General features: G+C 41.8%; 2 protein-coding genes across 2 annotated transcripts in view; both read right to left on the reverse strand.

Annotated features, from left to right (window-relative positions):
• The window catches only part of LOC133607823 (A disintegrin and metalloproteinase with thrombospondin motifs 2-like), a 33,658-nt gene extending 33,196 nt beyond the window's left edge, over positions 1 to 462 (reverse strand). Inside the window, exon 1 of the mRNA XM_061962801.2 lies at positions 111 to 462. Coding sequence (XP_061818785.2) covers positions 111 to 462 — 352 coding nt within the window. The remainder of the gene's footprint in view (positions 1 to 110) is intronic.
• Positions 443 to 20,719, reverse strand: tmprss15 (transmembrane serine protease 15). Its single transcript, XM_061961740.2, has 27 exons — positions 20,593 to 20,719; positions 17,315 to 17,439; positions 17,171 to 17,238; positions 16,969 to 17,105; positions 16,854 to 16,898; positions 16,663 to 16,782; positions 16,499 to 16,595; positions 12,878 to 12,987; positions 12,649 to 12,789; positions 12,435 to 12,584; positions 12,260 to 12,365; positions 12,004 to 12,169; positions 10,928 to 11,069; positions 9,237 to 9,326; positions 9,027 to 9,152; positions 8,789 to 8,932; positions 3,508 to 3,618; positions 3,300 to 3,423; positions 2,748 to 2,843; positions 2,583 to 2,632; positions 2,458 to 2,514; positions 2,246 to 2,390; positions 2,002 to 2,177; positions 1,805 to 1,897; positions 1,581 to 1,720; positions 668 to 722; positions 443 to 590 (listed from the first exon to the last, which is right to left on the reverse strand). The coding sequence occupies exons 1-27, from the start codon at positions 20,717 to 20,719 to the stop codon at positions 469 to 471; spliced, it is 3,063 nt and encodes a 1,020-aa protein (XP_061817724.2). The 3' UTR covers positions 443 to 468.
• Positions 20,720 to 22,402: the final 1,683 nt, after the last annotated feature.

Below are 22,402 nucleotides of genomic sequence, written 5' to 3' on the forward strand. Positions count from 1 at the left end.
ATGACAGTCAAGTTGAATGAATTACAAATAATCGCTTACAGTACCAGTGACAGTAGCAGTGTCATAATCATTATGATAGTATTATCAAAAGTAATAGTAAAGTGCATTACCTGTGTTGTCAATAATTAACGCTGAATGCAGAGAGACGAAGTGCACAAACACAATCAACACTCCACAAGCTAACAAGTCCATGTCCGAGTGGCTGCAAGCACACACAAACTCCCACCTTGTGTGCATGTGTGCGCGTACGCGTCTGTCTCTCTCAAGTCTTGACTCCTCCCTCAGCCACATAGAGGCTCCGCCCACATACTCTGCCTTGTGCGTGTGTGCCTGTGTGTGTGTCCTGAGTGCGTTGCAGAGAGCAGTCAAAGAAAAAGAAAAAAAATACAGCAACATGATCAAAATAAAAACTTTCATTCCTTGGTGGAGCCAATCAGAGCATCCGCAGCTTGATGAGGTCATCAGTCGTCATGGCCTCCACAGCGAGGAGGAGCGTTGAGTCTCTGCAATCCAAGGCACAAAGGACGAGACACGGGCGTAAACGCCAGGCCGTTCAGGTTGACCACAACCAATGCCGAAGGACGTGACACCTGTCAGCGAACAATCACATGGATGTTTATTCCCACATGTGGAGTTTCTCTGATGGGAATAGTTGAAAGAAACTGACCAATGAGAGTCCAGTATCCGTCCTCCAGACACATGAGTGGACCACCAGAGTCACCCTGGTCCAACACATTGAAACTTTAGCATTGGCCCTGTGACTGCTAAAAGATTTGTCCCACTCAGACTTCAACGCCTCTTTAAATGAGCTCAATGGCCTGTACTGCAAATCGAGTTGAAGTTATCCAGGATCACTTCTATGTTTTACAGCTTATCCAAGCCAAACATTGAAAATGTGGGATAAGTGGCACTATGAAGCTGAATTACAACTTGATTTGTTAAGACATGATTTTCTAGTCCTGTGTTGAGCATGTCCATGTGAAAGGGGCAGACTTAGCAGCAGATGAGCAATCACAGACATAATGTACCAACAACTCCGCAGTTTACATCACTTGGAAATAACAATCCATGATAAGATTGAAGAATATAATATTATATATGCTAAAGAAAATGTCTTTGCAGGAGGGGAGGCTGGCAGCAAATCCCAGACTATGTGAATGTGTAATCAACGTGTAACATGTTAAGCTTCGTCCTCCGGTGGTAATGCTACTTTTGTGGTTGGCATTGAAAAGCATTTATCAGCATTGCCCGATCACATACTTTTCCCATGAATTATTCGATACTAATCAATGACCGATCGACTGGCCCTAGTTTTGCCCGATCTCAGCAAATCCTTGCTTTTAACTTTTATTATCTTAACAGATTTATCAATGAATAATGATGTCATTTTCAGAAACATCCGATTGGTCAGTGCGGGGTACAGTTATAGACTATGATCTGGTATCCTCGAACCTAACCTGCTCGCTCCATTGCATAAGTTACCATGGCCTGCTAAAAGATAACCAGCGTCGTAGTACCGCATATCCAGACTTGATCCTCAAACTTATCCAGGATTAGTAGTACAGGCCCCAGGTGTTTACCTGACAAGAGTCGACTCCGCCCTCTTGATATCCTGCACACAGCATGTTGGAGGTGATGGTGTACTCAGGCAAGTGCTGCTGACACCGATCCTGTTCCACCAGTGGTACCAAGGCCTCCTGGAGAATATTAGGAAGAGAACCTGGACAAGAAGAAAACACAGCCAGATAGTTGTATAGTTAGACTGATAGAGGGATGGATAGATAGATACACGGATAGATCTCACCGTCAGCATCTCGTCCCCATCCAGCAATGAAACATTTCCTTCCTGCTGTGAACTCTTGACCTTTTTCAGGTAAACACACTGGTTGTATCAACTCTGTACATGTACAAACACATAGAGACATGTTGAGTAACATAATGTGTATGTGTGTGTGTGTATATATACACAGACAATACATCAATATAGGCTTTTAGGTTCACCAGTCATGTTGACAGGCATCTTTAGGTGCATCATGGCAATGTCGCCATTTTTGGTCAGTCGGTTGAATTGTCGGTTGGTGATGATGCGATCGAGTTCGCGCGTGTCAACACGTCTTGCGTCACTCTGAGCATAAAGTCCAAACTTTGCCGACCAAAAGTGGAGGGGTCGTTCTTTCCTGTTGAAAGAAGTGTCAGCCAGCAATCCCAACGCGACGTCCAAACATCTTGAGCCAGGTGGTCTCACCCGTACACACAGTGGGCGGCAGTCAGCAGCCAATTATGACCAAGCAATGTGGCACCGCACACATGTTGACCCTTCCAATACAGTGATACCATCCACGGCCATGCCCCCTTCACTGCGTCAGTCCCGCCAACCACTCTGTCCTCAACTGACAAATAACAACGAAACTAGTGAGTGGAACTAAGAAGCAGAAAGACTATTTTCCCCATTCTTACTTTCCCTGGCTGCTGATTGGTCCACGCTGTCATTGCTGACAAAACGAGTGCCACATGCTGAAATCCAGAGACAACAACTGTGACATAAATATTTCAACACTGACAACTGAGTGTTGTGTACTCACGCTGGTTGTTACAGTGGAGAGAAATCACATGGTCACCAACACAAATTTCGCTGGAAAACACCATCTAGTGGTCATCTTGTGAATTATTCAAGTGTGTGTCTAGAGACATATCTTCTAGTTCTACATTCTAACTTTCAGGTATTCAAAGTGTTTGCTTTCTACTACCTCGCGTTAGATTCCAGACCTCCATCACTGGTGACTTTGACACTCGTGAAAGGTGAATCTCCTGGCACGGCAAGCAGCGGAGAGCTCCATCCCGACCTGCACATTGGCAAAGGTGAGCTACTGGAAGCTGTGTCCCAGGACTGACTGGTAAGGTCTTACCAGTGGTCTAAAGCTGTGTCCCTGACTGTCCTAGGTTCTCATCGTTGAAGTCTTACAAGTAGTCTACCTTGTGTCCCTGACTGGTCAGGTCTTACTTCAACTGGTGTCCTAGGCAGTGACTGCTCAAGTCTTACAAGTAGTCTACCTTCTGTTCCTGACTGATCAGGTCTTACATCTCCCTGTGTCCTAGGTACTGATTTCTTGAGTCTTACAAGTAGTTTACCTTCTTGCCCTGACTGGTCATGTCTTACATATACCTGTGTCCTAGGTACCGATCTCTCAATTCTTACACGTAGTTTACCTTCTGACCCTGACTGGTCAGGTCTTACATCTAACCTTTGTCCTAAGCACTGAGCTCTCAAGTTTAAGAACTAATCTACCTTCTGTCCCTACCTGTGTCCCAGGTACTGACAGGTGAAGTCAGACAGGTAAGGGCTCCAGGTGTCCGCACAGACAGTGAACAGAGAAGAGCCGATCTGAAACTGGAGACGACTTGAAGCGTTCCTCTGTAACACAACTAAAGTCGGGCCCAGACAAACATACAGTGTTTTGTTCATCTACAATGCAACCAGTTGTCAAGGCAAAGACGTGTCAGCCTCACCACACTTAGCTTCATCTGAAGCATCCTGACAGTCGAGCACTCCATCACACTGACGGTTAACCTGGATACAGCTGCCTGTCTCACACTGGAACTGGTCTGCAGGGCACGGCTCTAGTTCACACACAGCCACAAGAAGAGTTGAGACCTGCGGTCTCATTTAAAATTCTGTACATGAAATTGACTAAAAGTTTCCATACGTCAGACACCCCAAATCTGCGTACATATAAAAATATTCACTCATAAAAGTTGGCTTACGCACTCATTAGTACTAAGAGTGTCTTAGAAAATGCGACACTCCAGACAGGAGCGCCCCCTCGGACACGTAGCACGCTGTACCACCCCGCGCCTCGGTCCGGGCCAAAACCTGTCATTGGCCATACCCGGGAATTGAAACCGGCGCATGTCACAAGAGTGTAGCTTCGACCAGTTGGCTCAAATAGGAAGCCTCCCTAACTACTCCCCTCTGTCAACGGCAATACTAATGATCCTCCCGCAGGTTTGCCTAGATAAACCTTGTTTACTTCCTCTAGATAGTGAAGTCTGAGTTTCCTTTCGGTGTTACGCCAGAGACAAAGCTGACCATAGAGTGGCTGATCTGACGACTTCATTAAACTATTCTTTTTCTGCTATGTTTTAACCTTCTTTTCTTTAAGGTGGAAAAAGTCGCAAAGGAGATCCGCTTACTTGTGGGTATCCCCGTTAGCTGGGCTCCTGCTGGCATATATGTAACATAAAAATTATGTTTCAACGAATCGGATTTGACTATGAAATCCATAGTCGAAGACAGCCCTTGAAATTACTTAATTAAAACATTTAACATACGTTTTTTAAGTTTTGTATCTAATTGATGGAACAATTTAGATGAAAATAGGTGTGATAAAACCTGTTTGATTTAAAGATGGATGCAAAGACATCTGTCCTTAAAGCCAAAACATGGATAAAGTTACACCACAGATTAATTGCTGAATTTTAAGATGGATATTTCACAATTAACATTATGATGACATACATACTTGACATATGCTGCCGTATTGTTTGATAAATTAGCCAAAGTAGAGGAACACAAGTCTGTAACATGCATATTGGGGTTTGCGTAATAACTTGTAAACTTAGTAAAAGTGCCAGTGTAGGGGGGTTGATTATTACACTTGCCTACATTTACATTATGTCTTTCTTTAGTTTATTTCGAACATGAACACACTTACAGCATAATACATCACACAATTTCATATAATTTCTCTATACATCATGTCCGAAAAGGAGTAGGAAGAAGCAAAGCTTATTTAATCCTACCTTTCCTACTTCAGTGTTTACAAATACATATGTTCATTTATTGACTTCTTTTTATAGCACAACGACATCAGTGAATGATTAATACAGCCGTTCTTGTAATAGATGATTAAGTCAGTCATAATAAACATACTGAGATTAAGAATATCCCATTTTCAATAAGGTTGAAGGTGTTTCTCATAATTCTTCTTCTTTGTACGTTGTAAGCACTATTAATTTGAACAACCTCTTAAACTGAATCATATCTGTACATTGTTTAACTTCTTTACTTAATCCATTCCATAATTGAATTCCACATACTGATATGCTAAAGGTTTTTAGTGTTGTACGAGCGTACACATGTTTTAAATTAGTTTTTCCTCTAAGGCAAGGCAAGGCAACTTTATTTGTATAGCATTTTTCATGCACAAGGCAGACTCAAAGTGCTTCACAGACAACAAAGTGAAATGAAAGAAAATAAAAGCAAAATTAAAATGCAGACAATAAAAATAAAAACAGTGCAGACGTTAGAAGTTAAAAGATTAAAAGATTTAGCTGAAAGCTAAGGTAAACATACAAGTTTTCAGTCGAGTTTTAAAAGTAGTCAGAGTTGGGGAAAGTCTGACATCTTCAGGAAGTTTACTCCAGCTATTTGTTGCATAGTGACTGAATGATGCTCTCCCTTGATTTGAGTTTACTCTGGGAACCGCTAACAGATTGGTCTCAGAAGATCTTAGTGATCTAGAGGGCTTATATAGTGGGAGCATATCAGTGATATACTTCAGCCCTAGACCATGTAGTGATTTGTATGTGAGCAGGAGAATTTTGAAATCAATTATCTGATGTACGGGGAGCCAATGTAAGGATTTAAGAATTGGTGTAATGTGCTCACATTTTTTGGTCTTTGTTAGAACTCTAGCAGCAGCGTTCTGAACAAGCTGTAGCTGCCTGACAGTTTTTTTGGGAAGACCTGCAATGAGACCATTACAATAGTCTAGCCTACTGGTAATAAAGGCATGTACAAGTTTTTCTAAGTCTTGAGCTGACATGAGCCCTCTAAGTATTGTTACATTTTTGAGGTGATAGTAAGCCGATTTTGTTACTGATTTGATGTGACTGTCGAAATGTAAATCAGAATGTAAAATAACCCCAAGATTTCTGGCTTTATTTGAGGTTTTCAGGGACAGTGATTGAAGGTGTTGGATGACTTTAAACCTTTCTTTTTTAGCACCAAAAACAATTATCTCAGTTTTATCTTCATTTAGTTGTAGGAAATTTTGGCACATCCAGTGTTTGACTTGCTCAATGCACTGGCACAGAAGATCTATGGGGCGATAGTCATTTGGTGATGGCGCTACATAGATTTGGGTGTCATCGGCATAGCAATGACGGTCAATGTTATTATTTTTGCATGATTTGTCCTAGTGGGAGCAGGGGCGCCGCTAGGGATTTTGGACCCCATGAAAATAATCTTTACAGGGCCCCCAACACAGTGTCATTATTTTTTCTGTATTATAATTTCATCATCATTAGGGGCCTCTCTGGGCCCCCCTCCATCATGGGCCCCTAGAATCCGTCTCCTTTACCCCCCCCCTTTTCGGCGCCCCTGAGTGGGAGCATATAGATGTTAAACAAAGTTGGCCCCAAGATTGAACCTTGGTTATATTTCCCCTCTTTAGTTGAGAAGAATTGTTGTGCATTCTTGGGTAGCAGGTTGTAGTTTGCTTTGTACATAATTTTAGCTGTTTGCAATTTTATTAAATCATTGAACTTCAATATTTTTGACTGATTGATTGATTGAAACTTTTATTAGTAGATTGCACAGTACAGTACATATTCCGTACAATTGACCACTAAATGGTAACACCCGAATAAGTTTTTCAACTTGTTTAAGTCGGGGTCCACGTTAATCAATTCATGGACTCCATCCATCCATCCATCCATCCATCTTCTTCCGCTTATCTGAGGTCGGGTCGCGGGGGCAGCAGCCTAAGCAGGGAAGCCCAGACTTCCCTCTCCCCAGCCAGTTCGTCCAGCTCCTCCCGGGGGATCCCGAGGCGTTCTCAGGCCAGCCGGGAGACATAGTCTTCCCAACGTGTCCTGGGTCTTCCCCGTGGCCTCCTACCGGTCGGACGTGCCCGAAACACCTCCCGAGGGAGGCGTTCGGGTGGCATCCTGACCAGATGCCCGAACCACCTCATCTGGCTCCTCTCGATGTGGAGGAGCAGCGGCTTTACTTTGAGCTCCCCCCGGATGACAGAGCTTCTCACCCTATCTCTAAGGGAGAGCCCCGCCACCCGGCGGAGGAAACTCATTTCAGCCACTTGTACCTGTGATCTTGTCCTTTCGGTCATGACCCAAAGCTCATGACCATAGGTGAGGATGGGAACGTAGATCGACCGGTAAATCGAGAGCTTTGCCTTCTGGCTCAGCTCCTTCTTCACCACAACGGATCGATACAGCGTCCGCATTACTGAAGATGCCGCACCGATTAGCCTGTCGATATCACGATCCACTCTTCCCTCACTCGTGAACAAGACTCCGAGGTACTTGAACTCCTCCACTTGGGGCAAGATCTCCTCCCCAACCCGGAGATGGCACTCCACCCTTTTCCGGGCGAGAACCATGGACTCGGATTTGGAGGTGCTGATTCCCATCCCAGTCGCTTCACACTCGGCTGCGAACCGATCCAGTGAGAGCTGAAGATCTTGGCCAGATGAAGCCATCAGGACCACATCATCTGCAAAAAGCAGAGACCTAATCCTGCAGCCACCAAACCAGATACCCTCAACGCCCTGACTGCGCCTAGAAATTCTGTCCATAAAGGTTATGAACAGAATCAGTGACAAAGGGCAGCCCTGGCGGAGTCCAACCCTCACTGGAAACGGGTCCGACTTACTGCCGGCAATGCGGACCAAGCTCTGACACTGATTATATAGGGAGCGAACCGCCACAATAAGACAGTCCGTTACCCCATACTCTCTGAGCACACCCCACAGGACTTCCCGGGGTACACGGTCGAATGCCTTCTCCAAGTCGACAAAGCACATGTAGACTGGTTGAGCAAACTCCCATGCACCCTCAAGGACCCTGCCGAGAGTATAGAGCTGGTCCACAGTTCCACGACCAGGACGAAAACCACACTGTTCCTCCTGAATCCGAGGTTCGACTATCTGGCGTAGCCTCCTCTCCAGTACACCTGAATAGACCATACCGGGAAGGCTGAGGAGTGTGATCCCACGATTCATGGACTCAATAAATAAAAGGTTTGTATGTTCTCTATAGCCAACATTGTGTATCAGTCTAATTGATCTTTTTTGTAACACCGTTAATGAATGAAGCGCACATTCGTCTTTATTGTTCTTTAAAACGTATTGCTTTATGTTTTAGTTGTATATAAACTGTATATAATTTAACTTATTGTGAGGTACATTAGCACCCCCTGGTGGGCCCATGCAGACCTGACCAGGGTAGTCTCAATGCACAACAGTGACGTCGGTCTGCAGCCGCCGGAACTTGGGTCGGTGTACTTTTTTAACCGCTCTCACAATGTAGTTCGTAAAACAGTTTTGTGAACATACGTGTCATTTCTGTTTATCATAACATTTGTTGAGTTTATATGAGTAATATCTCACACTTTTTTAGATGGTTTTGTCAACTTGTGGACCTTATTTCGTCGAGTGTTTTTTTGTGTGCCACAAACTCGTTAGCTGCTCGTTAGCCTAATGGCTACTAACTGTCTTGTTTGTTCTCCGATAGATTCTGGAGGTGTTTTACTACTGGGAGAAGCCAACCTATATTTGTTAACAACAGGTACATTTAATTTTTTTGATATTGGAAGTGTTTTATTTCTGTGGTAAGCCAATTTATATTTGTTACTATCAGCTTCCACAATTAAAACGACGTCTGAGATCCGTCAAACACAACGCAGACGAGCTAATATGTCTTGTCAGTAGTCGTTGACAAATTAATGTGCTTTTAAAGTTGTGACGTTAAAAATTAATGACCTTACCTGGTGAACCCAAGTTGAGTCCTGACGTGAAGTTGGCTTTAAACCCTCGACCGTTAACTGAGCTGTCCGTGAAAAACCAAACTGTCACCTGATTGGTTGTGGAGAAGATGTCCCGGGCGGGGACTTTGCTGCCAGTAAGAACAACTACAAGAAAAAAAAGTTGATAAAAGTGAATCGGTCTATAAAGAAGTGTCAAGAATCCTACCTAAAAAAAAACAATAAAAAAAACACAGCTCACCCAGTGAGGTAGAGTTTGGCCCCGCCCCGTCCCTCACCTCCACCATGTCAAAGTTAGCTTCCACGTCAAAGTCCAGAAAGTGAAGTTGGATGTTTCGACCATGGGAGGTGTGCAGCGTCCACGCACCTGTGATGCACCAAGCATTTTATTTTAATTGCGTTTCATATTCCTTCACAGTTGCTCCGTTAAACGACAAAAAGATGTTCTCACAGCGAGCTTTGTTTCCGTAGTTTTGTGGGTAATTTGGAGAGCTGAAGATGGAGTCTGGCTCCCACAGTTCAAAAGGGCCCCCGCAGTCAGCTGACCAATCAGAAATAAATAAATACATAAATAATAACATTTTTCATGTGGTGAAGGTTTTAGCAAGGTATAATGGGTGTGGCTTGTGGGTTCCCCTGGTTTTGTCAATGTGGCTTGATTTTCACCTGCCTTAGTGGGCGTGGCTTGAATAAATGATATAATGGGTGTGGCTTGATTGTTACCTGGTTTAGTGGGTGTGGCTCTAGTGTTCCCTGACATAATAGGTGTGGTATGATTCCATCCATCCATTTTCTACCGCTTATTCCCTTTGGGGTCGCTGGGGTCGCTGGAGCCTATCTCAGCTACAATTGGGCGGAAGGCGGTGTACACCCTGGAAAAGTCGCTAACTCATCGCAGGGCCAACACAGATAGACAGACAACATTCACACTCACATTCACACACTAGGGCCAATTTAGTGTTGCCAATCAACTTATCCCCAGGTGCATGTCTTTGGAGGTGGGAGGAAGCCGGAGTACCCGGAGGGAACCCACGCAGTCACGGGGAGAACATGCAAACTCCACACAGAAAGATCCCGAGCCTGGGATTGAACCCAAGACTACTCAGGACCTTCGTATTGTGAGGCAGACGCACTAACCCCACTTCCACCGTGCTGCCCTGTGTGGTATGATTGTTTTCTGATACAATATTAAAAAGGGGTGGGCTTGATTGTCACCTGGCTTAGTGGGTGTGGCTTATGTTTTCCCTGATAAAATGGTGTTTTGATTATCACCTAGATTTGTGGGTGTTTTATGAAGTTGTCTATATGCATATCATATACTTCATATAGATTTTTTTTGTGGCTTGATGTAGGGCTTCAGGTTGGTGCTTCATTTTGATACTTTATAAGTATTATACTATATATAGAGGGAGGTATAGCTATTCTAGCGCTTCATTTATTTTTTTCACTGGTGATGAGCTATGTCTCCTTTTATTACAATGGTTATCCACGCATTTAAAAAAAAAAGTTTTATTACTTTATTTTTCTATACTATACTGAGTCTTTGATTTATTTTGTATAGTTTTCCATTTTGTCTATTCTTTGTGCACTTTAATTTTTTTTAAATTGTTCTTGATTTATTATATCAATTGACCACAGCTGTGACTATTTAAGTGCATTACTTCCTGTTAAAAAAAATTGCACACTGACGAAGACCTTGTCGAAACCGGTCTGTGTTTGGTAAGCGCCTGTGCAGTTTATATTAAAATTATAAGAAGGACATGAGTGTTGCTGGCCTTGCTTTTTCTTTTTTTTCTTTATGTGATTTAAATGTTACTTGATTTAATGGGTATGTCCTGATTGTCACCTGGCTTAGTGGGTGTGGCTTAAATGTTACCTGATATAGTGGATGTGGCTTGATTGTTTCCTGATATATTGAGTGTGACTTGGTTGTCACCTGGCTGAGTGGTTGTGGCTTGAATGTTCCCTGATAAAAGGGGTGGGGTTTATTGCCACCTGACTTAGTGGGTGTGGCTTAAATATTCCATGATATGACTGTGGTTTGATTATCACCTACATTCGTGAGTGTGTATTAAATGTTTCCTGATTTAAAGGGTGTGGCTTGATTGCCATCTAGATTAGTGGGTATGGCTTGATTTTCACCTGGTACAGTGGGCATGGCGGTCGGAGTTGGCACAAGGGTAGGTTCGGGAGGGGCGGGGCCACACGGCTCGGACGTCAGTGTAATGTCATCCAAAGCGATGTCATTCCTTATGCCTCCTTTCTTCAAAGCTTCAAACACAACCTGCATTGATCAGCTTGAAATCAGATTTAAATGGGTTTTAACCACCCAAAGTCTATTTGAAGTAGTTTTAAATCAACTTGAAATGTATTCACTGATCATTGCCTTCATATTGACTCTGGTATGGAAACTAAAGGACAGGGGAAGTTTGGACCAAAAGTCCTCAACATCAGTGTTTTTCAACCACTGTGCCGTGGGAAATTATGCAACTTCACCTAATTGGTTCAAAAAATATTATTTGCAAATCAATAATTATAAGGTGCAAATAATGTGCCGTTGTCTAGTGTCTGTGCTGTACAGAGCTCGGCAGAGTAACCATATAAAACTCCATATCAGTAGGTGGCAGCAGGTTGCTTTGTAGAAGTCGGAACGCGTCGAGGATGGTTTGTAGGTATGTTACGCTTAAACAAAAAATGAACAAAAGGCAAGTCCCGCTAGGAAAAGGCACTGAAGCATAGGGATGGCTATGCAAAATGAATGTAAAACTGAACTGGCTACAAAGTAAACAAAAACAGAATGCTGGACGACAGCAAAGACTTACAGTGTGTGTCCGTACATGACATGACAATCAACAATGTCCCCACAAAGAAGGATAGCGTCTGCACAACTGAAATAGTCTTGTTTATCAATACAAAGCAGGTCAGGCAATAGCACTCAAAGGAAGGCTTGAAGCTGCTACAAGAAAACACCAACAAAACAGGAAGAGCCACCAAAGTAACAGCGCAAGACAGGAACTAAAGCACTACACACAGGAAAACAACAACGAACTAAAAAAAAAAAGACAATCTGGTGGAGTTTCATTTTTTAAACATTTCTGCTGGTGGTGTGCCTCCGTATTTTTTTTCATCAAAAAAATGTGCCTTGGCTCAAAAAAGGTTGTACAACACTGCTCTACAGTCACGTGACATGTCAAAATTAACAGTGTGATGTCACCAACCTGAGTGTCTTTTGTCAGGTTGAGGAGCACCTGGCCGTAATTCCAGTTGTCGCCATAGTTACCGTCTCTGTGGAAGACTAGGGTGAAGTCGGTGTGAGGATGCAAAGGAGAAGTTTGGAGCAGCAGGACTTGAAGACGATGCACGTCCTCTCCAAACATGTGATACCTTCACAAACGCACCAATCGCTTTTTTTCCCTCTTTGCTCTTAGCTTACCCCTGTCAACTTCCTTGTTTGCATGTTTATGTGATGTTTACCAGAAGCGCAGGCACATGTGCTGAGGGCGTGGGGCCAAAGGCAGGCTGTGGATACTGAAGCTCTTCGGCCATTGGCCAGGACTCAAAGGCGTGACAAAGTAGAAACCTGAGTCACCAGATATGATGTGTTAGATGCAAGCAGCGACGCTAACACCACGCTAATGTTCTTACCCACCTGACAGGTTTCCTAGTGTGTGGTCGACACTCGGGCCGCTGAGCGGAGGGAAGGTGGAGCCGCTGGTTCGAAGCCAGTTGCCATCATCATCATGCCGCTGTCTCCACAAGCACGTGCCTTGCTCAAACGTGCATGTCAGCTTCTCCTCGTCTGGAAGACATCCAACAGTGACTTTTCGATGCTTCTCTAGCCATGACAAAAGGTAGCGTCTCACCGGTGAGCCGCGACACATTGGTGGCACTGAAAGTGGCGTTGAATCCATTCGTGCCGGTTATGTCGTCCCAGGAAAACTCTACGGTGGATCGGTCGGTCAGCAGCCACACCTTCCCGGGAGGAGCGGAGCCCGACAGCTCAGCTGCAATATGGTAAATGTCAGTGAATAAGAGTTGCGTCCTGATCCAGGACCAGTTGGGTCTGTTGAATCTGTTGGACACGGTCCTCACCTTCAAGCTGCTTTTCAGCACCAACTCCTTCATACAATCTCAGAAAGACAAAGTTTTCTTCGCTCTCAAACTTGTAGAAGTTGATTTGGACCGAAAATCCAGTTTGGACGCTGAAGACAACAAAACAAACCGGCGTTAGCTTAATTTACGTCGTCTTCGAATGACGCACGAAAACTTAGATCATTTGTTCTACTCTGTCTACCTCTATAGTATCTAGATGTTGGCTCTAGTTCTACTGAGTCTACCAATGTGGTGTGTAGATGTTGGCTCAGGTTCTACTATGTCTACTTTTATGATGTGTATGTGTTGGCTCTGGTTCTACCATCTCTACTTCTATGATATCTAAATGTTGGCTCTATTTGTACTAAGTCTACTTCTATGGTGTAGGTGTTGGCTAGTAGTTCTACAAAGTCTACTAACTGTGTTGCGCAAGTGCTAGCTCTAGTTATACTAAGTCTACTATAATGTGTAAGCATTGGATAATAGTTGTACTATTTGTACTTTTATGATCTGTAAATGTTGACGGGTAGTTCTTCTAAGTTTACTTTTATGATGTGTAGATTTTGACTAGTAGTTCTTCTAAGTCTACTTATATGATGCGTAGGTGTTGGCTCTAGTTATGCTAAGTCTATTTCTATGATATGTAAGTCTATTGACTAGTAGTTCTCCTAGGTCTACTTATATATTGTCTAGGTGTTAACTAAGTCTACTTCTATGATGAGTATAGGTGTTAACTATTAGTTCTACTATGTTTATTTTTATGATCTGTAAATGTTGATGTGGAGGGGTCGTGGCCTGCGGGCCTGCAGCGAAGCGGGGTGTGCCAGGACCGGCCTCAAAGTCAGCGACAGGTGCGTAGATGGCCCACCTGGGCCTTGTTATCTAATCACCTGTCGCTCTGTATAAGCAGCAACCGGGAGGAGAGACGGAGTGGGAGCTGGAGTGAGAGCGTGACGGACACGGACAAAAAAAAGACAATTGCTGAAAAGCGACCCGCTGAACTGAGAAAAATAAAATTGTATTGTAACCCTGATCCGGGCTCTCATGATGGTGATTGGTGGTCCGAAGAACCCCCTGGAGGGCAACCTCCACAGTTGTCTACTAAGTTTACTTCTGTGTAATTGTTGGCTAGTAGTACTATTAAGTCTACTGCTATGATGTGTAAATGTTTACTAATAGTTCTATTCAGTATAGACTACGTCTACTTATATATTGTGTAGGTGTTGACTAAGTCTACTTCTATGATGAGTATAGGTGTTAACTATTAGTTCTACTAAGTCAATGTATATGTTGTGTAGACATTGGTCTAGTTCTACTACGGTAAGTTGACTTCTGTGATGTGTATGTGTTGACAAATAGTACTACTATGTCTACCTCTGTAATATGTTGTGTAGACGTTGATCTAAATTTACTTCTATGATATGTAGGTGTTGACGCATAGGTCTACTATGTTTACCTCTATTATGTGTAGATGTTGGCTGTAGTTCTACCAAGTTTTTTTCTATGATGTGTAGGTGTTGACAAACAGTTCTACTAAGTTGACTTCTATGATGTGTAGGTGATGACAAACGGTTCTACTAAGTTTTTTTGTATGATGTGTAATTGTTGACAATTCTACGTCGACTTATGTTGACTTTAGTTTTACTAAGTTGACCTCTATGATGTGTAGGTTTTGGCTTTAGTTCTACGAAGTTGACTTCTATGATGTGTAGGTGTTGAGAAACATTTCTACTAAGTTGACTTCTATGATCTGTAGGTGATGACAAACAGTTCTAAATTTTTCTCAATGATGTGTACGTGTAGCCAAACAATTTTACTATGTTGACTTCTAGATGTTGGCTATAGTTCTACTAAGTTGACTTCTATGACGGGTAGGTGTTGGTTTTAGTTCTACTAAGTTGACTTCTATGATGTGTAGGTGTTGACAAACAGTTTTACTAAGTTGACTTATATGATGTGTAGGCGATGACAAACAGTTCTACTAAGTTTTTTTCTATGATGTGTAATTGTTGACAATTCTACGTCGACTTATGTTGACTTTAGTTTTACTAAGTTGACTTCTATGATGTGTATGTTTTGGCTTTAGTTCTACGAAGTTGACTTCTATGATGTGTAAGTGTTGAGAAACATTTCTACTAAGTTGACTTCTATGATTTGTAGGTGTTGACAAACAGTTCTACTAAGTTGACTTCTATGATGCGTAGGTGTTGACAAACAGTTGTATTCTATGATGTGGACGGCGTGGCGCAGTGGAAGAATGGCCGTGCGCGACCCGAGGGTCCCTGGTTCAATCCCCACCTAGTACCAACCTCGTCATGTCCGTTGTGTCCTGAGCAAGACACTTCACCCTTGCTCCTGATGGGTGCTGGTTAGCGCCTTGCATGGCAGCTCCCTCCATCAGTGTGTGAATGTGTGTGTGAATGGGTAAATGTGGAAGTAGTGTCAAAGCGCTTTGGGTACCTTGAAGGTAGAAAAGCGCTATACAAGTACAACCCATTTACCATTTATCATTTATGTGTAGGTGTTGACAAACAGTTCTACCAAGTTGACTTCTATGATGTGTAGATGTTGGCTTTTGTTCTACTAAGTTGACTTCTATGATGTGTAGGTGTTGACAAACAGTTCTATTCTATGATGTGTAGGTGATGACAAACAGTTCTAAGTTGACTTCTATGATGTGTAGGTGTTGACAAACAGTTCTACTAAGTTGACTTCTATGATGCGTAGGTGTTGACAAACAGTTGTATTCTATGATGTGTAGGTGTTGACAAAGTTCTACTAAGTTGACTTCTATGACGGTAGGTGTTGGTTTTAGTTCTACTAAGTTGACTTCTATGATGTGTAGGTGTTGACAAACAGTTTTACTAAGTTGACTTATATGATGTGTAGGCGATGACAAACAGTTCTACTAAGTTTTTTTCTATGATGTGTAATTGTTGACAATTCTACGTCGACTTATGTTGACTTTAGTTTTACTAAGTTGACTTCTATGATGTGTAGGTGTTGACAAACAGTTTTACTAAGTTGACTTATATGATGTGTAGGCGATGACAAACAGTTCTACTAAGTTTTTTTCTATGATGTGTAATTGTTGACAATTCTACGTCGACTTATGTTGACTTTAGTTTTACTAAGTTGACTTCTATGATGTGTATGTTTTGGCTTTAGTTCTACGAAGTTGACTTCTATGATGTGTAAGTGTTGAGAAACAGTTCTACTAAGTTGACTTCTATTATGCATAGGTGTTGACAAACAGTTATATTCTATGATGTGTAGGTGTTGACAAACAGTTCTACCAAGTTGACTTAGATGTTGGCTTTTGTTCTACTAAGTTGACTTCTATGATGTGTAGGTGTTGACAAACAGTTCTCCTAAGTTGACTTCTATTATGCGTAGGTGTTGACAAACAGTTCTATTCTATGATGTGTAGGTGATGACAAACAGTTCTAAGTTGACTTCTATGATGTGTAGGTGCTGACAAACAGTTCTACTAAGTTGACTTCTATGATGCGTAGGTGTTGACAAAGTTCTACTAAGTTGACTTCCATGATGTGTAGGTGTTGACTAGTAGTTCTACTTAAAGTACTTCTATGATAACTAAGTCTTCAATTCTTTTGTTACCTGATGATCCAACGACAGAAGCCGCTGGTGTTGTCGGTCTTGGAAGAGAACCATCCCATTGGTCCATGCAAAATGAACTGTCCGTCACATGTTGTTGCTATAGAGACATAAAGATGACATAGCAATTATCGAATATTTATAGATGTTATTCATTTTAAACAGACCACATCGGTTGGCGTCTTCGTCTGAGGCATCAGCACAGTCCTGGATGCCGTCACACAAACGATCGGCGTCGATGCACATGTGTCGGTCGGCGCAGGAAGTCTGATGAGGAGGACACCAAACTGGACGCAAGGAGGACGAACACATTAAAACATGTATTGTGGGGAAGAAAAGACAAACACATCTTCCTTACCTGTCACAGGTGTAGTTGGAGCCGCTGTGCTCGCCACGTGTTTCTCTGTGGAACACATATATTTGGTTATTGACCTTTGACCTACTGTGACATTGTCTGCGACCTCTGACCTCACCGCTAATCTGGACACTATCTCTGTCCACCACCAAGCCCATGCTGTCTTGAAGGCCCGCCCTCATCTGCTGCTCCGCCTCCTGACTGTCGACTGGCTGAGTGAACCAAAGGTCAAAGTTCACCAGAACGCTGCCCTGGCTGAGAGTCAATAACCAATAATCAACGTTTGGATCATTGCATCCATCAATCTAGGATGTCCTCACGTGAAGAGCAGGACCTCACAAGATGTAAAGTGCTCGTTGAGTTGACTGCGCCCGAACGCCTCCCTCACCTGCCGACCAATCATAAGTCACGTGACCTGCCTTAGATTTATATGAACAGTAATAATAATAATAATATGACCTCACCAGGTGTTGGACATCAAAAGCCAGAGACTTAAACTGCTCACTGCTGGAATTCTTCAGTTCCTCGCTGAACGTGGCACCGCTTATGATCTTCATCTTCCCGCCGAGCACCCCTGGCTCGACGCCATCTTGGGAACAGCGAGCACAGCATTAGCATCATCACTTTCTGCGTTCACAGCTAAAGTCACGAAAGAAGCCAGCTGCGTGAACCACTACATTATGAGTGCAGGATTAAGATCATCACAATAAACAGAGGTGAGTAGTAACACGATACATAATTACTCTGTTTCATGTAACTTTTTGTATAAAATGTACTTGTCGGAATAGTATAATGTATCATACTTTTTACTTTTACCTGAGAATTTTTGGAAGGAACGATACTTTTACTCCTACAGTCCAAATTTATTTACATCATCATTATGTGTATTTAAAATTTGGCTCGTTAAAAAAGATTTCTTCCAGCGGGCAACGTAACATGATCAGTTTTCACCAATCCAACATAAGCACAAATTAAGTTAAGACTCCATTTGGCCAATCAAATGTAGCCTGGCAGTCACATGACCGCACTCAAACTACACACTGTAAAAAAGTGACATGTCAGCATAACTTTTACATTTTTACTGACAAACTCGGGGAAAGTAACTTTTATATCATGTGTACTTATCTGTGAAATGTTCATATTTAGGCCCAGAAGAATTCCTTCTAGATGAAACATGTTGCGGTAAATTGCAGATGTTTTTTACTAACATTTTTAACCCTGTTATAACGTGACTTTAAAATGTGCATAGTTTGTAGTACATTTTGTAGTAGAGTCAAGTACCATTAAAAAATAGTTACTAGAAAAATCAGAATCCTTTGTTACTCAGTACTTGAGTAGTTTTTCCGCTGAAACTTACTCTTTCTCAGGTAATGATATGAATACCACATTTTTAATGGTATTACTCTAAAACAGGGATGCTACAATATAAAAATGTCATATTGTGTTATCGTGACCAAAACTCTCATGGTTATTATTATTACTATCACAGTTTTGCTGAATGTGATCAAAAAAGGTACTTTTATGCACACTGAAATATTTTAGCTAATTATTATTTAAAAATAGATAAGATAAGCAACACACACACAATGATTTAATTGGCAAAATAAACATTTACTATAGTTTGGGCTTCTGAAGAGCCATGTTATTCACTGTAAAAACTAAAAATATTGATACAGTTTTTCAATTGGGCATTAAAATCAACATTTGTGGTAATATTCTGGAGATGGACCTGTCAAGTTTTTACTGTAAAATTTAAAGATGTTTTTAATTTGAGTGTTTAGATGTGTTTATCTTCTGTTTTAATTTAATCGTTTGAGTGTTTCTTAAAGGGGAACTGCACTTTAAAAAAAAAAAATTTGCCTCTCAGGCACAATCCTTATGTAAGAAAAGTACACATGTTTTTTATTCATTCTAACTAGTAAATAAACTTTAGCAAAAGTCAGCTAACAATGGAGCCTATATGAGTTGACCTATTCTGCCTATAAAGCGCTTAAAAAACATCCAAACACCTCACCTGACCTTTACATACAAGCTGTAAGTATATATGCAATGTAGTAACAGGCACATTCATAACAATATGTTATATTTACGTATTTTGATCATTTTAAACATACAGCGGCGCATAAATTTCACAAACGCATCACATTTGATTTTCCCGTCAACATGACTGACTACTACTAACTGCAGACTTCATGAGAGCCAACAAACATAATAAAACATAACTTACTGTACAAGGTCTGCTGTCACTGGGATGCCGACTGATAGGATGTTTATATATTCCCAATTAGATGAAGAATGACCCATAACCCTCGCGAAGAAAAAAGGGGGTGGAACCAAGCATCTTTTCGAGTTATTTTTGCCATTTTCTGATCTAAATTGGCTGTCAAAATTGACCAACCTCTCGGATTATGTCCTCATCCTTCGACTGTACAGGTGAGAGGTATGATTTATAATCTGGAATAAACTTTCACCGGCTCCTAGGCGAAGATGCAGTTTACCAGTTGATGACGTCAATACAACAGCATAAGGAAGTTAGCTGTATGTGACAATGCACCGCTAAAAATCGATCCTTAACATGAGCGCCTATGATAACAATATCGCTAATAATTGGTACATTTTCAGGTCACAAATTGTGAATGGAGTATTATTGGTTATTTATAGGGCTTTTTGGTCGGAATAGAGGACCTCCCGTTGACTCCATTGTAAGCTGACTTTTATTTATGTTTAGTTACAAGTTAGAATGCATTAAAAAAAACGTGTTCTTGTCACTCTTAAAGATTGTGAATTAGAGGCAAGTTTCCAAAGTAAGTGCAGTTGCTCTTTAATTAAAAAGGGAAACTAAGCATCAACAGGGAAAGACTTGAATGTGTCTTGTATTCATGTTAGCATTTAGGTTAACTAGCGATTAAGGCACTGGCTAGTTTTCTAAGAAATGAGCAGTATTAGTGACTCTTTCAAAGTACGCTAATCAACCACGATTTTACGATAATTAAAATTCGAAACGGTAACACAGGGGTGTCAAACGTACGTCCCGTGGCGCAAACAGGTTGTATCCGGCCCGCGGGATGAGTTTGCTAAGTATAAAAATGGGCCGAAATTTTTGAATGAAAGAAACTGTTGTTCTGAATGTGTCATATGGCAATTATTTGTATCTTTGTAGATGATGCTACATATGTAAAACAAATAAATAAACCACATGATGTTAGTGCACCAGTCGAGGAAAATGATCAAACTACATAAATAACATCCTGTAATTTGATTTTGATATAATTCTTTTATCTTGATAGATTGAAAATTAACACCAATAAGTTGACTGATAAACATTATCACATAATGTATTCAAAAAGTATAAATAACGACAAATAAAGATAGAATACTATTAACCGCAACATGTAAGTGTAAAAAAAAACAACAACATTATGATTTGTACATTTTCACAATGTGCTTGTTCTATTTTTAAACAAAGAAAACAATCTGATGTTGTCTTTATTTTTAAGTTTTCATGCCGTGATTTTACCAGTCCGGCCCACTTGGGAGTAGGTTTTTCTCCATGTGGCCCCCGATCTAAAATGAGTTTGACACCCCTGCGGTAACACTAACGTTCAGGAAATTTACAGCAGTTTATAACTATAACGGTAATCGTTAGATTCCTGCTTTAAATTGAAGGTACTCTTACTTTTGGCTTCTCTACCCACCTCTGCCAATAAATAGGAAACATGACAATTGTCTAGTGTTGTGTCACCTAGTGGCCGATGATCCATCCACAGCAGCACTAACAATCCGACACAAGTAAGCAGGAGCAGCGAAAAGATGACGATCAGCAAACACTCGAAAGACGTCAAACCAGCGCGTCCTTTCATCCTGAACATCGCTCGGCTTTCCTGCTTTATGCCTTTAAAATGTGACTTTCTCCAAAAGAACAAAAGCACAACAAAGCAGCAAATAAAATGTGAAATAAAATTGAAATCATCGATTTCTTGACGACAGAAAACCAACGCTTGACTTGAGCCAAACTTATTACTCCTGAACGTGAGAATGATTGTGTTGCTTTTATTGAGTGGCAGAGGCAGATAACAACCACATAACTGCTAATCATTCATCAAGACAATCACTCGCACACGCACACAATGACAAACAGTATTTATTTGGCTGATTAAAAAGAGTTTATCAGTAATTAACGAGCTCCTGAATGGGGAGCCCCGCCCTACACTGAAAGTCCACTGGCAGTAAAAGTGTCACATTAATATTGTTAGAACTCCCCCAGGTACAAGAGGTCAAAGTGAAAGGCTGCACTGCAAACATTACAAATAAACATTGAGATATACAGTGTGTGTGTATATGTGTGTGTGTATATATATATATATATATATATATATATATATATATATATATATATATATATTTGATGGATATATATATATATATATATATATACATACATATATATTAGAGATGCGCGGTTTGCGGGCACTTACCTGCCCGCCACCCCTGTTGCCGGGGGCGCGTAACAGGGGTCACTCCGCGCGCAGTGCGCTCACGAAAGGGGTGGGGCTCACCCTGTTTGATATAGACAGCAGGACGGTGGCCATGGACGTCGGAACCCGCTAAGGAGTGTGTAACAACCCACCTGCCGAATCAACTAGCCCTGAAAATGGATGGCGCTGGAGCGTTGGGCCCATACCCGGCCGTCGCCGGCAGCGAGACGCGCTTGGAGGTGCGCTCAGCGCGGCTCCCATATGATTGCGCACTGGTGTGCGTCTGGGTCGTGACAGCGTGGCACGCGAATGTCTGTGCTGCATTGGATCAGTCTCCTTTCTTTAACAGGCAAAAGCTTTATAACCTCACTAATGCCTTGCATCGTCTATATTAGATATATAACAACGGGCGGGTGCGGGCGGATGGCGGGCGGGTGCGGTTCTGATCAAATGTTACATCGGGTGGATGGCGGATGGTTGACGACTTTCTGATGCGGTTGCGGATGAAATAATTGCCTATCCGCGCATCTCTAATATATATACAAACCCTGTTTCCATATGAGTTGGGAAATTGTGTTATATACAATGATTTGCAAATCCTTTTCAACCCATATTCAATTGAATGCACTACAGAGACAAGATATTTGATGTTCAAACTCATAAACTTTATTTTTTTTGGGAAAATAATAATTACCTTAGAATTTCATGGCTGCAACACGTGCCAAAGTAGTTGGAAAAGGGCATGTTCACCAGTGTGTTACATGGCCTTTCCTTTTAACAACACTCAGTAAACGTTTGGGAACTGAGGAGACACATTTTTTAAGCTTCTCAGGTGGAATTATTTCCCATTCTTGCTTGATGTACAGCTTAAGTTGTTCAACAGTCCGGTGTTCTCCGTTGTGGTATTTTAGGCTTCATAATGCGCCACACATTTTTAATGGGAGACAGGTCTGGACTACAGGCAGGCCAGTCTAGTACCCACACTCTTTTACTATGAAGCCACGTTGATGTAACACGTGGCTTGGCATTGTCTTGCTGAAATAAGCAGGGGCGTCCATGGTAACGTTGCTATGGTGT

This window comes from Nerophis lumbriciformis, linkage group LG09 (genome assembly GCF_033978685.3).
Source record: "Nerophis lumbriciformis linkage group LG09, RoL_Nlum_v2.1, whole genome shotgun sequence".
NCBI classification, from domain to species: Eukaryota; Metazoa; Chordata; class Actinopteri; order Syngnathiformes; family Syngnathidae; genus Nerophis; species Nerophis lumbriciformis.

Coding starts and splice junctions, on each gene's coding strand:
- tmprss15 (XM_061961740.2), bottom strand. CDS start 20,719: ATGTTCAGGATGAAAGGACGCGCTGGTTTGACGTCTTTCGAGTGTTTG. Junction 12,790..12,877: donor TGCTGAAAAGCAGCTTGAAG/GTGAGGACCGTG, acceptor ACCATATTGCAG/CTGAGCTGTCGGGCTCCGCT. Junction 12,585..12,648: donor CAATGTGTCGCGGCTCACCG/GTGAGACGCTAC, acceptor GATGTCTTCCAG/ACGAGGAGAAGCTGACATGC.